The sequence below is a fragment of the Humulus lupulus genome, chromosome 8 (genome assembly GCF_963169125.1).
Source record: "Humulus lupulus chromosome 8, drHumLupu1.1, whole genome shotgun sequence".
NCBI lineage: Eukaryota > Viridiplantae > Streptophyta > Magnoliopsida > Rosales > Cannabaceae > Humulus > Humulus lupulus.
The window spans coordinates 1,886,575-1,900,146 of NC_084800.1; the positions used below are offsets into that span (position 1 = coordinate 1,886,575).

Below are 13,572 nucleotides of genomic sequence, written 5' to 3' on the forward strand. Positions count from 1 at the left end.
TATAGATTTAAGTTCAATCAATTAAATGGTATTTGGTATGAGGTTTGAGTTTTGGGGGAGCAGAGTTAAATGAGATTTAGATTAAGACAATGTGAAACTCAAGTATTTAAAGGGTTTAAGATTATCATCAAATCGCTAAAAAATATGACCCACTTAGAAACACAAACCTTCAAGCCATTAAAAATAAATTTACCAAATATAATTTAAATTTGACATTCTCATTTCCACCAAACCAAACCCGACCTCATACCTAACAACTCCTAACAGTTCTACAGGACACGTGATAATTGATTTTGATGGAGGAATTTTATGTATAGTAACATCAATTCTAATTGAAATTTCTGAATAAATTATTTCATTTTGCGGAAACTTTAATTATTTAACTTTTTAAAATGATTGAAGAAAACTACATATTCGTTTCATATTAATTTTTTTTCTAAAGACTAAAAAAATTCAAAAAAAGAGCGAAAATTCCCAAAAATTATTACTACTATAGGTATTTATTTATTTTTGAAATGGAGACCAAGTTACTACTATAGGTATTTAATATGATGTAAAGTTTATTTACATTAATAAATTAAACTTATAAGTCTACTTAATACAATAAATAATAATATATGCTGGGCAATAATAATTATGTAAAATAATGAGTTCCTAACCTCAAATATATATATATATATTTTTCAAAAAAAAAAAACAAATCCTCAATTGTACTTTCTTTTGATTTGATTAGGGCACGGTGGCCGCCCTATTAATACTTTCTTTTTGACAAACTTTAATGCAGTCGTCACTTTTTTTGAAATGCAATCGCCACCTTTTATTCTATTATTGATAATTTGTACAAATACAATTCAACTTGACATTTTATAATTTAGGATTTATATATATATATATATATATTTGGATAATTGTACGATAGGGACTTCAAAAGAAATCTGGTAGGACTTTTTTGTGTTCTCAACTTATGAATGATTTTTGGTACGATTTTTTTTTTATGATCATATATATTGTAGTTATTTAGAGCATCTTGCAAATTTTCAGAAAATTTCGAATAATTTACAGTGTCAAAAACTAGTATAAAAACAGGTTGTTGCATGCACGACTAATTTTTTTTATGCACGTGGAAAATAACATGTTTGAACTTAGTTTTCGGCACTGTAAATTATTCAGAATTTTTTGAAAATTTGTAGGATACTCTAAATAACTACAATATACACGGTTATAAAAAAAAATCGCGCTGAAAACTGTTCACAGGTTAAGAACACAAAAGAGCCCCACCGGTAGGGCTTTTTTTGAAGGCCCTATCAAAAAAATTTCCTATATTTTTTTGACTTTGTGTTTTGTCTCATTATTTGTTTGGATCCTATATTTTTTAAAACTGTTCAAATAAACCCATAAACCCGATTTTAATTAAATTTTTTTGAACTAAAATCACGAATAATTCATCAAACTAACAACTCAGAACAAAAATACAGTCATTCAACCTAAAAACTGTGTTGTTATACTCAATTTTATGTTCATCAAAATCAAGTTCAAATGTCTATTTGAACCATTTTACAAAACCTACTATCCAAAAAATAATTTATCAAAACATAAAGTCTAAACAAACATATAATTAAACAAAACACATAATCTAACAAATATAAACAGCAAATTTTTTTAATATTTATTAAATTTAAATAAATGACATCATATTAAATTACACCAAAAATAACACTGACCGAGTTGGTTTAATCGTAAATGTACATGTGGAATCTGGATAGAATTCAGTACTCCCTCCCATTGAAATTTCTTTTATGAGACGGAAGACGTGACATTTTTACTTCTTCTCATTCCCTTTTGGCGGCTTTCTCTATTTTGATTTGGAACTTCGTAACCTTTCGTGCCTTGATTTGGTTAGCCTTTTTTTTTGTTTTTTTTTTAATGTTGCTGCTTTTACTAGTTTATTCTGAACTATACTACTTTTACTGCTTTCTCTTTCCAATCGAAAACTGATAAATAATTTAAAAATAAAACAAAATCATCTCTTTCTTCCTCTCTTCGTTTTGTTGTCTCACTTTTGAATCCCTTTCGCTTCTCCACTCTTCTTAAACCCCTCTTCGTTCTTCCACAACCCATATTTTTTCTCTCTCTCTCTCGCTCTCTCTAAATGGGGTTTCTGTTGTGTACCAATAAAATTATTGCGGTTTTTGTTTTCGGATTTCTCGTTTTGAATGTTTTCATCTCCGGATTTGGATCCAACGCTCAACTTTTGCCCCAAGATGAAGGTACGCTCTCGACTATTCTATCTTTTAAGTTTTCCGAGATTTTGATTAAATTTTTAGTCACTTCTCTTAGTGAGGACTTTTCTCGTTGTTGTGAGGATTTGTATGACTCTGTTTGGGCTGAGAAAATGTAGATGGAAACCGAAGGAACATTGATAGAACTTCATCTGCGCATGTCTTAGTTTTGTTTTTGAATTTCTGTTCGTTCTTAGTCTGCAAACAGAAGGAATTTGAATATTGTTTCCAAATTTGACTGTTTTTCTCGGAATCGGATTCCTCTCCATGAATTTCTTCAAACACCTTTTTCAACCATTTTATTAATTAAATTAAAAACTTTGCGTTTCCTGGAGTAAACTTTACTTATTTTCAGTCTGATTAACAATACTAAATATGGAATCGAGTTGGAGAGGGACCACAGCGTAGCTGTAGGTGGGAACCCACTATAGTGTCTAAATTTGTAGCATAGTCTAGATATTTATATTTTTAGACTAGAGAACCTGAACAATGTGCATTTATGTGTCACATAATAATTTTTATTGAATAATAGTCAAAACTCCTGTATTTGATTTAGAGGTAGCTATTAAGATTGCTTAGTTAATACTTATTAAATTGAAATATATGAGACTCAATATTGAATTGCATTAATAATACGATGATACCTACCAATAGTAATATGACACCTATTTTTGTAGTTTGTAGTGATAGATATACTTGTGGTGTTAGACACCGTTGGTACCCTCAGCAATTCTCTTTGATTTATTATAAGTTATTTTTCCATGTGATATTACTATTTAAGGTTTGGATCATCTTAAATATCAGGAAACAGTGTACTGCAACTTGGTTGCAAATGGGCAGAATAGTCTTTGTAGTATTAAATACGTGAGCAAGTTGATTCATGGCTGTATTCAATAAAGCGTTGATGCCTTAAAAAAAGAAAGAAAGAAAAAGATCGTATATAATTTATAACTCGTCGCAGGAGTAAAACAACTAAAAGATTATACGGTGTAATTAATTTTAATCACAAAATATTAATTGGTGTGATTTTATTTGAATATTATTAGTGTGTATGATTTTTGTGTCGCTAAATATTATTACATATGTAAATATTGCTTAAGTTTTGGGATTAATTTTATTTTATTTATTTTGTTTTCTGTATTTTAATTTGTAATCTGGGTGTTACTTTTCATCATCATTCTGTTAACAAGCTTTAAATTTTCTAATGAATGAAGATTATGTTGCAATTTGATATTTTAATAATAAAGAAAAACTATTTTAAAATAATTAAAGAAATAGAGAATTGTTAAGGACCTTTACAAAGAGGTGGCATACATGTGCAATCCAATATAGTGTCTGACATATTTAAATTTAATCGTATCCTAGCTACCACCTAACTCTTAAAATATATAAGCTCTAATAAATGATTAATTATGAACTTCTGTGGACTGGAATCGAAAAAGTTGACCATATGTTTTAAAAAGTCTCCAATTTTTGGTCATCTTATCTACTTCATTAATAGGGTCAGTATACAGACATAGGCGCCCATCTTCTCAATGTGAATATTATTGACTACTAACCTGATTCAACATTTATATTTGACTATAGCTTTTTTTTACTATAGTCAGAAGAATTTTTTATGTGTTTTTATATTTTTATGCAACTGTCTTTTTTGTGCATTTTGTTTCTGCTACTTTTAATGCAAATTTACTAATACAAATTATTTTAACTACGAGAATTATGATGGTACATTTTTATATATTTGCCCATTAAATCTTCCAATAAAATAGATGATTAACCAAAGCAAAGAAAATTCTTCAATAGTACACATTTCAAATGGTTTATCTCTAGATGAATTCAGTCCAACTCCAATGTGAATTTATTTTTCTCTATAATAATTATGATGGTAAAAGTAATTTTTCTTTTATTTATAAAAAAAAACGCAACACCAGTAACAAAAAGGATGACATTGGAGATAATAACATCCAATGTTCTTCCGGAGTCAATGGTTCTTGTCCTGTGTGTGTATAAAATATAAATAAACATAGCACATGGAATAAAACAATAACTGAAGAGATCTTAAATAAATAATAATGAACCACATTGAGTTTGACAATATCAATATCAGACTATTGTGTTCCACATGGAATAAGTATAAGAATATTGAACCATTAATAAGAACATGTGCAACTTCACTAATCACTAATTAGTTTTTAGATGGAGTCTCATGATTCTTGTCATAGTATCAAGAACCAATTCCCTAGCGGGCATTCGATCCACACTGATCTAAAAGAGTGAGTCAAGCCACACGAGATCCGCGTGCGAAAAGACACTTTAGATCCAAAAAATAAGCGAGCTTAGATGGAGTCTCATGATTCTTCAGACAAAAAAAACATATATGTTTTGCACTCCCTCATTAGTATATATATACATAATATATATTATTTAGCTGAGTTTCTGTGCCTTATCTTTTTGGTTACTGATGTTGGTATGTGGCAGTGCAAATTCTTGAAACAATATCCAGAAAACTACCGCCGCTGAGCGATATTTGGAACATCACTCGAAGTTCTTGTAGGGATAATGCTGGCTTCAATATGACAATTACCCCTGAGGAAGTTCTAAGCAATGTCACGTGTGACTGTTCTTCACAAAATAGTACTATTTGCCATGTCAAAACCATGTAAGGCTTTTTTCAATTAATATATAATTTTAATTTCTAGAAACACTTATTACCATATCACTAATTGATGCTTCCTTTTCTGACGCTAATTTTTGGCAAGTTATTTATTATTGATTTTCCTTAACAAATAATGAAGTCTGACCTTTTTTAAAACGTAATATATTTAATAAAAAAAATATGATATAACAGCCAGTTGAAGGGTCTCAATCTAGCGGGAGTTTTTCCTGAAGAATTTGGAAATCTTACTCATCTTGAAGAACTGTAAGTGATATTTGGTTACTCTCTCAGTTACAAACTTAAAGTAAACATTCACATTGGATTTTGATTTTATAGAATATTGCTAGAACATGTTACTTTTAGGACATTGAGGAGATTATTAAATCTGGAATATAGCTAGTAGCTATCAAAGCTTGTGAGGCATAACTTTATAATAAATAGATTTAATAACATTCACCTTTAATTCTTACATAAATCAGTTAAGTATTTTCAGAATTTACTCGTATAAATGGTGACTGTAATAATACAACACTTCATTCAGAGTTTAATGACAGAAGTGAGTCTCTTGTGTGTGTGTGTGTGTATATTTGAATATATATATCTTAAAGATAGAAGAAGCATGGTTTTCTGAGTTTATTGCTAGATTATAAAATTAGTGTGCCAGAAGACTAAGATTTTAATAACTAAGCAGTGATCTCACTCGCAACTACATCAATGGATCAATTCCGCTAAGCCTTTCTCGTGCACCCCTGCGCATTCTGTAAGTTAATTGTGCTATTTTATCAACTATTTATATCAATATCTCTATTGCTACTTGATAGGTATAACTAACTGTCGATGTTTAGGAGTACCGGACAAGTCAGTGATTTTGTAACTGTTGGTTGGTGTGGTGCAGGGCTGCTTTGGGAAACCGACTCAGTGGTTCCATTCCTGCGGAGATTGGTGACTTTACTATGCTCAGGGAGCTGTAAGTAATGGAAGCAGTAGAATTCAATAATAACTGAACAAAGTGAAGATTAAATGTTGACTTTGATACATGTAAATGGTACTTTTTTCAGGGTATTAGAGAGTAATCTCTTTGATGGCCGTCTTCCTCCAGAGCTTGGGAAATTGAGTAACTTGGAAAGACTGTAAGATTGCCATCCTAACCCCTGTTCCTTTTTTTTAAATAGAAAAAAAAAATGAAGAGGTGGCAAGCTTGTTATGGATTGGATTTCTTCTATTTATGCTTTGAACAATTTTTTCTTAACATTTTCTATTGAACAGCCTACTGAGTGCGAACAATTTTTCTGGACCAATTCCACAAACGTTTGAAAACTTGTTGAACTTAACAGATTTGTAAGCGAAAGAAGTTCACTTTTAGTTCAAGTTTTTTTATTTTTTTTCAAGGTCAGAAATTTCTCATCATTATTTATGGTTTGCAGTAGGATAGATGGGAACAGAATATCAGGAAGCATACCTGGACTAATTGGGAACTGGACCAAACTTGAAAGACTGTAAGTACTGAATTTTTATTTTATTTATCTTGTTTTTGCTCTCTTATTTTCGAAATAATTAGAAGTTAATTTTTTTTGTGATTGTTATCATAGAAAGTCTAAATTTGTTGCAGGTATATTCAGGGCACATCCATGGTGGGTCCGATTCCTTCCAACATTTCAAATTTGAAAAACTTGACTCAATTGTGAGACCTGGCTCCTTCATCTGTTAATTACTTGTTTGGTTTGGTTTGGTTTGCCAAAGGCGGGTATTAATATTATGATTGAAATACCTGACACTTTTTATCAGGAGAATATCTGATTTGGGGGGATCTAGTACAACTTTCCCTGATTTGAGAGAGTTGAAGCTTTTGCAAGTATTGTAAGTTCAATTTGACTTGAAATGCTGCAGCTGTTATCCTATGAGACTATTTCCATGGTTTTCTGAGACTTACCAAGTTCTTGCACCAACTTTTCTTATTCAGGGCGTTGAGGAATTGCTTAATTAATGATACAATTCCAGAGTACATTGCAGAGCTGACAAAGTTGAAGACATTGTAAGCACTTAAATTGGTCTAAATATTTAACTAATGAATTGGTCTGGCTTGTGTTGCTGAAGTTTCATTTATTACGAGACACCAAATAACAGGGAATAGTAGTGAACTGAATTTGAGAATTTGATTTCCAATTACATAAAAGTTAAACTGGCAATACTGTTGCACTTATATCCCTATACCTTTGTTTAACAAAGTGAGTATTTTTTTATTTTCATAAAAGAGATTAGCTTGTTATTCGATCCAAATTTCCTACACGACTATTGGTAGTTATTAATGCCAGCTATTAACTATCATTTGGTGTCTTTGTCTTTACTTCTAAATAACTCCAGTTTTAGTATAGGATTGCATTAAATATCACTGAACAAGATGGATTGATTCCATGTATTCTTAATTTGATTGTACTCTATGATATAATCTTTGCTGACAAACTACTAAAATATATGCCTGGATTGGAATTTTGTAGGGACCTGAGTTTCAACAAGTTGACTGGTGTAATTCCATCGGTGTTGGAGAGTCTACCCAAACTAGATTTTGTGTAAGTTATGTAGTATTAGTGCACTGGTTTCATTGTCAAGGTTCTCGAGGTCTAATTTACTAAGAAATTTGCTTTGTGTATATCTTTCATTGACGTGTGGTTTATGGATGTAGGTTTTTGACCAACAACTCGCTGACTGGAGAGGTGCCACCTTGGATAATGACCTACAAAGCCAAATTGTTCGTATATTAAGTTTTTTTCCCCTTCTTTTTTCTCATTAAATTTCCTTCATTGAAGTTAGTCTTTATTCTAATGGCTCTTAAACCATTCACTGGAAGCTGCAATTTACAAATCACTGTACTATTTTATAACATGTGGTCAATTTCTAGTGTCTCAACCAGATTTTGTTGGCATAGAAAACTAAGGAATTCATCACCAATTTCATTACTAATCTGTTTGCAGTGATATATCGTACAACAATTTCACGCGGTCATCTCAGCTCAGTTGTTCAAGTTTGCCTGTGTAAGTTTGTATTCGTAGCATCTCCTGATTAGAAAATAAACTTCTATATATTTGCATGTACCGATTTCTCTATCCATTTCCGTTGTATCTTCTTCTAAGATTTTAACTTCATCATGAACAGGAATCTAGTTTCTAGTTACAGAGACTCTGAGGCCCAATCGTAAGTCCCTTCCTCATTCGGACATTTGACTTATGTTTTATTTAACTTCATTTACACATGGGGTGACTAACACTTAATTGAACAAGCAGATGGTGCTTGAAGAAGGATCTCCCCTGCTCAGCAAAGCCAAAATGTAAGGATAAATTCAATCACGCGGTGTATTCTTGCATAACTTACACACACAACTTGAATTGGTCTAAATTCTTGTTATTATAAATGTAATTCATGTTATAACTGCAGATCATTCTTTGTTCATTAATTGTGGAGGGCCGAGCATGGATGTTGATGGGAATAAATATGAAGAGGACCTAAGCCAAGGGGGTCCAGCCAACTTTTTCTCATCATCAGAGAAATGGGCATATAGTAGCACTGGGGTTTTCATGGGTGAAGAGAATTCACCTTACACCAGAAACTTATTTTTAAATGATACTTCAAAATTTTATGAAACAGCACGCCTTGCTCCTCAATCACTCAAGTACTATGGTCTTTGTTTGCGAAGAGGCTCTTACAAAGTCAAGCTTCACTTTGCTGAGATAATGTTTTCTAATAATCAGACATTTAGTAGCCTTGGCAGGCGCATATTCGATATCTCAATTCAGGTGAGTAAATGTAGATTGACATTACTACCTCATATAGCTGGTTTCATTTGTAATTTAATTCTTTTTAACACTTAATTTAGCATTGAGAGAAATACACGGTCAAATTTTGGTTGAAGTTAGCTAATGATGTTTTTTGCTGACTTGTGAATAGGGGAGTATACTTAGGAAGGATTTCAACATAATGGAGAAAGCTGGAGGTGCTCTCAAAGGCTTTACCGAGACATTTGATAATGTTTCTGTTAATGGTAGCACTCTAGAGATCCACTTATACTGGGCTGGGAAAGGAACCAACGCACTTCCTCAACGAGGTGTCTATGGTCCTCTTATATCAGCTATTACTGTGACCCCAAGTAGGTTTGACCAATAAAATTTGATTTATTTCTTGATTAAAACTTGAGAGTGTCAAAATAACTTTGTTTTTCCTCTTCAGACTACAAAGTTGATACTGGCGGCTTGTCTGTTGGAGCAATTATTGGCATTGTAGCTGCATCATGTGTGTTTGTCGCTTGTATTTTGCTTGGGCTTCGTATGAAGGGTTATTTAGGGGGGAAAGACCTTGAAGATCCAGGTAATGATAAATGACTCAGACTTTTTTTTTTCATAAAAGGCATTTGTATCTACACCAATTGTTCATTCTTGCAAATACAAACTAATCTTGGAAAAGTTTTGGACATCTGTGCATTATGCAACTCTTGGAGTGCATGTTCATGATGCTGATTAACTGCTCTATCTATGATGCTCTCGTGATATACATTTTGAGTTATTGATTTTATCTACCTTGCTGGACAAGGAGTTAGCAATCGGTACTAGCATTAGAATGTTTATAGTGTTTTAATTTGCAAGTAAAGAGTGAGTACCCTTTGCAGATGTTTTTTTTTTCCTTTTAATTTGCTTTACGTATTGGTGCTTAGTTCACATGCTTCTCTTGTTACTACCATTCTCATATGAATTATTTGATTCTCTCTCTTGTTAACTTGGTCTCTGGGCTAAACAAGTTTACATTACTTGCCTTTCTCTTTTATTGTTTTAGAGATTATATTTTTCGTCAATTACAACTTTGTCTGTACTTCAGCTGACTCATTGACACCCTTAGGATTTTCTTAATTCCTGATTAGGAAGTACAAGAAGTTTTATTTTGATTTACCTAATTTTGATGCCACACCTGTGAGAAGTATGGACTACTTTTGCTTGCCAGCACTTTGCTTGAGGCCTACAATTTTGATGCTAGCAATTGCTTTTCATTTTCCTTAACTTTTTCATTGGAGGAAAAACATCTGATACCTTCCTTTGTTACAGAGCTACGTGCGTTAGAGTTACAAACAGGATATTTCTCATTACGACACATAAAATCTGCAACTGGTAATTTTGACCCGGCAAACAAGATAGGCGAAGGAGGTTTCGGGCCAGTTTACAAAGTAAGGATAATTATTTAGTTCACTTACCATTACATATAATGAAAAAATTTGTGGTTTCTAGTCATATATCAAACATTTGATGTGGATATACTTTACAAATTTGTAGGGTACACTATCAGATAGTCGAGTGGTTGCTGTTAAACAGCTCTCAGCAAAATCAAAGCAAGGCAATCGAGAGTTCGTTAATGAGATAGGCATGATATCTGCATTACAACACCCAAATCTTGTGAGGCTTTATGGTTGCTGCATTGAAGGGAATCAACTGTTGCTTATATACGAGTACATGGAAAACAACAGTCTTGCTCGTGCACTTTTTGGTAATTACTTGAATGTCCAATCTTTGTAGCTCTGTCTGACATTTAAGAACAAGACTCATCTCGTTTTTCTTACTTTCAACATTGATAGGTTCCAAGGAACAGCAGCTATCCTTGGACTGGCAAACAAGACAGAAGATATGTGTGGGGATAGCAAGGGGTCTAGCTTATCTTCACGAGGAGTCAAGGTTGAAAATAGTTCACAGAGATATTAAGGCAACCAATGTGCTTCTTGATAAGGATTTAAATGCCAAGATATCTGATTTTGGTTTAGCCAAGCTTGATGAAGAAGAGAACACTCATATCAGCACACGGATAGCTGGGACAATGTATGGTTCTTTCTTTTTCTTCTTCTAAGAACCTTGGTTAAATTTTTCAATACTGCTAACTGTATTTACTAAGAAAATGCTTGAGAATAAATCCTTTATTGGCTGTGGCATTACACGCACTGTTGTGAACTTATCTGTTTTCTCTATAGAGGTTATATGGCTCCTGAGTATGCAATGAGGGGTTACTTGACCGATAAAGCCGATGTTTATAGCTTTGGAGTGGTCGCTTTGGAGATTGTCAGTGGTAAGAGCAACACAAATTACAGGCCAAAGGAGGAGTTTGTTTATCTTCTTGATTGGGTTAGTCATAGTTAATCCCATTATCTGGTTCTTTTTTAGAGTTGAACTTCTTATTTGCATCATATTAGTACTAAACTTGTGTGTTTTGTTTGCTTTCTCCACACGTAAATGTAATCGAAGGCTTATGTCCTACATGAACAAGGGAATCTTTTAGAACTTGTGGATCCCGGTCTTGGTTCAAAATACTCGAAACACGAGGCTCTAAGAATGCTTAACTTGGCACTCTTGTGCACCAACCCATCTCCCACTCTTAGGCCACCAATGTCTTCTGTGGTGAGTATGCTGGATGGGAAGATCCCAGTCCAACCGCCCCTGGTGAAGCGAAGCACGATGGATCAGGACGCGAGGTTCAAAGCCTTCGAGAAGCTAACACATGACAGCCAAACAGACATGTCTTTCTCCCTACCAGACAGCCACCAAGTAGGCGATTCTTCTGTTTCGGGTCAGAGTAGAGATGATTCCACCGTCATGGACCATAATTCAAGTACCAAGCTTCTTTAGGATCTTTAATCTTTTATGATCTCAATATGGTTTGATGAAAAAGCAAGCTAACTATAATACGACCAAAGTTTTCAATCTTTTTATTTTTGTTCTTTGTTCTGTTTTTTTTTTCTTTTCAATTTTGTTCGTGATATTAATTTGTAAGGGTGTTGTATGATAATTAGTTTATGCCAATTCAGTGTATGAATATTTATTTAAATTTTTATACAAGAGAAGAATAAGAATGGTTAGTACATGAGAGGTCAATTTCGACTCCCTGACCAGTGACACAGCCAGGTTTTTTTTTTTTTTTGGGTAAGTGAAGTGTATAAATTTTAAAAGTAAGGACTTGAGAATGTAGCTCCGTTACTGTTAGTGTTTAAAAGTTATAGGAAAAATATTGTGCCACTTCTATAACTAGTCAATGGAAAAATTACACATGAAAACTCATCTAATACTAAAATATATTTTGTCTGATTAGCCCATGATATTTTTCTGGGAAAATTTGTATTACGAATCCAAATATTGTCGGGAAATTTTTGTTCGAATATTGCTAGAGTTTCCAAATTACTAAGCCTAAGGCTTCATGAGTATTAATTATGTTAGGACACGATATATAATACTGTAAATTAAAAAATTAAAAACTCAATTGAAATAAAACAATGTTGGAAGTTTTATGGATTCTAACATCACATTTTAATAATAATATTGTAATGAAAAAAAAAACAAACAAATACAGATGTTCAACAATAAAAAACGTTTAGGTTTTAAGATTATCATGCTGCAACTTATCCTGTTCACCTGATCTCTAGTCTTAATCAGACCATAACTTCCTTTAGCATCTCGGGATCAACGGTTGTGCCAACACCTCATTTCAGCCCTTATCAATAGTCCAATTTATAGTTTTTAGTATGATAAGTCACTTTTTGAAGTGTCAGTTCTTCTACATTAGTAGACTAGAGATTGTAATCGCTTAACCGAGGTGAGAAACAATGTTAATCTAACTGGTTGTAACCTAGGGGAGGGTTCCCCTAGTTTTTGAGCTCTAATGAACTGATTGTTCTAGAAAAAATAAATCTTTTAGCTCAAAAGCCACTCCTTGGTGTTGAAAAACCTCTAGCTTTTGCTCTATTTTTTGCCAAGTATATATATCAATGCATAAATGCTTAACCTTTTATTTTTATACTAATCTTTTTAGTTCACTCCATGTAGCATCTCAAATTTGCTAATAAGGCTTAGGGCCTTGATTAGCGTGTGCAACGCTCTACTTCCTTAGAGCCGTTACTAAGTGAGTTTAAAACGTGCATTTAACTCGCTAATCGCGGTTTTAGATTAAAAGTGTAATTAAATCATAAACAGAGTTATAAACTTTGGAAATAATTTCATTTACTGAAAATCATAAAGTGTTCGACAATTGAATCCCAAAATACCGTTTAGAAATATTTACAACGTATAAATACAAACAAAGTCGACTAGACGACAAAATCTAGGGTTTGTCACAACCATCTTCCAAAATCACTGGCCGTGGCAGCCAGGTAGGCCAAACATGTACATGCCGCTTCATGCTTGCTACACTCATGGTTGGTTGGCTTTCTCCTTGCCCTTACCTGCACCACAGAGCACCCGTGAGCCGAAGCCCAGCAAGAAAACCTACAAACAGATAACATATGCAAAACAAACACATGGCATATAAATAGGCCATCAATAGGCTAAACACATACGACCAAGCTGTCCCAGGCGCTTTACTAGGCCCTGGGTTCGCGGTCCACACCGTGAGGATATCTCAGGTATCCTTTAGGGTCTCGCCCTGGCAACTCGCACTCCACGTGCTCAACGCTGCTCCCAGCCCCTTGCCGTACTCGGCCTCGCACTCAACGTGCCCAACGCCGTTCCCGTCCCCTGCCGACCTCGGCCTGCGCCGTTCCCGGCTCTTGCCGAACATTTACACAATATCATTCATAGCATAATAAACAAATGCAGAACACTATCAAATTCAACCAAAGGGCTACGC

The 13,572-nt window shown here is 33.5% G+C and overlaps 1 protein-coding gene across 1 annotated transcript; it reads left to right on the forward strand.

The window, feature by feature from the left end:
* The first annotated feature begins 1,952 nt into the window (after positions 1 to 1,952).
* On the forward strand, positions 1,953 to 11,828 carry LOC133794115 (probable LRR receptor-like serine/threonine-protein kinase At1g53430). Its single transcript, XM_062231313.1, has 24 exons — positions 1,953 to 2,267; positions 4,758 to 4,938; positions 5,128 to 5,199; positions 5,627 to 5,695; positions 5,831 to 5,902; positions 5,994 to 6,065; positions 6,202 to 6,273; positions 6,360 to 6,431; positions 6,545 to 6,616; positions 6,721 to 6,792; positions 6,896 to 6,967; positions 7,431 to 7,502; positions 7,616 to 7,681; positions 7,905 to 7,964; positions 8,086 to 8,124; positions 8,214 to 8,257; positions 8,365 to 8,723; positions 8,875 to 9,073; positions 9,154 to 9,291; positions 10,020 to 10,138; positions 10,245 to 10,455; positions 10,544 to 10,781; positions 10,931 to 11,081; positions 11,202 to 11,828. The coding sequence occupies exons 1-24, from the start codon at positions 2,150 to 2,152 to the stop codon at positions 11,580 to 11,582; spliced, it is 3,021 nt and encodes a 1,006-aa protein (XP_062087297.1). The 5' UTR covers positions 1,953 to 2,149; the 3' UTR covers positions 11,583 to 11,828.
* Positions 11,829 to 13,572: the final 1,744 nt, after the last annotated feature.

Coding starts and splice junctions, on each gene's coding strand:
- LOC133794115 (XM_062231313.1), top strand. CDS start 2,150: ATGGGGTTTCTGTTGTGTACCAATAAAATTATTGCGGTTTTTGTTTTC. Junction 5,696..5,830: donor CGTGCACCCCTGCGCATTCT/GTAAGTTAATTG, acceptor GGTGTGGTGCAG/GGCTGCTTTGGGAAACCGAC. Junction 6,432..6,544: donor TGGACCAAACTTGAAAGACT/GTAAGTACTGAA, acceptor AATTTGTTGCAG/GTATATTCAGGGCACATCCA.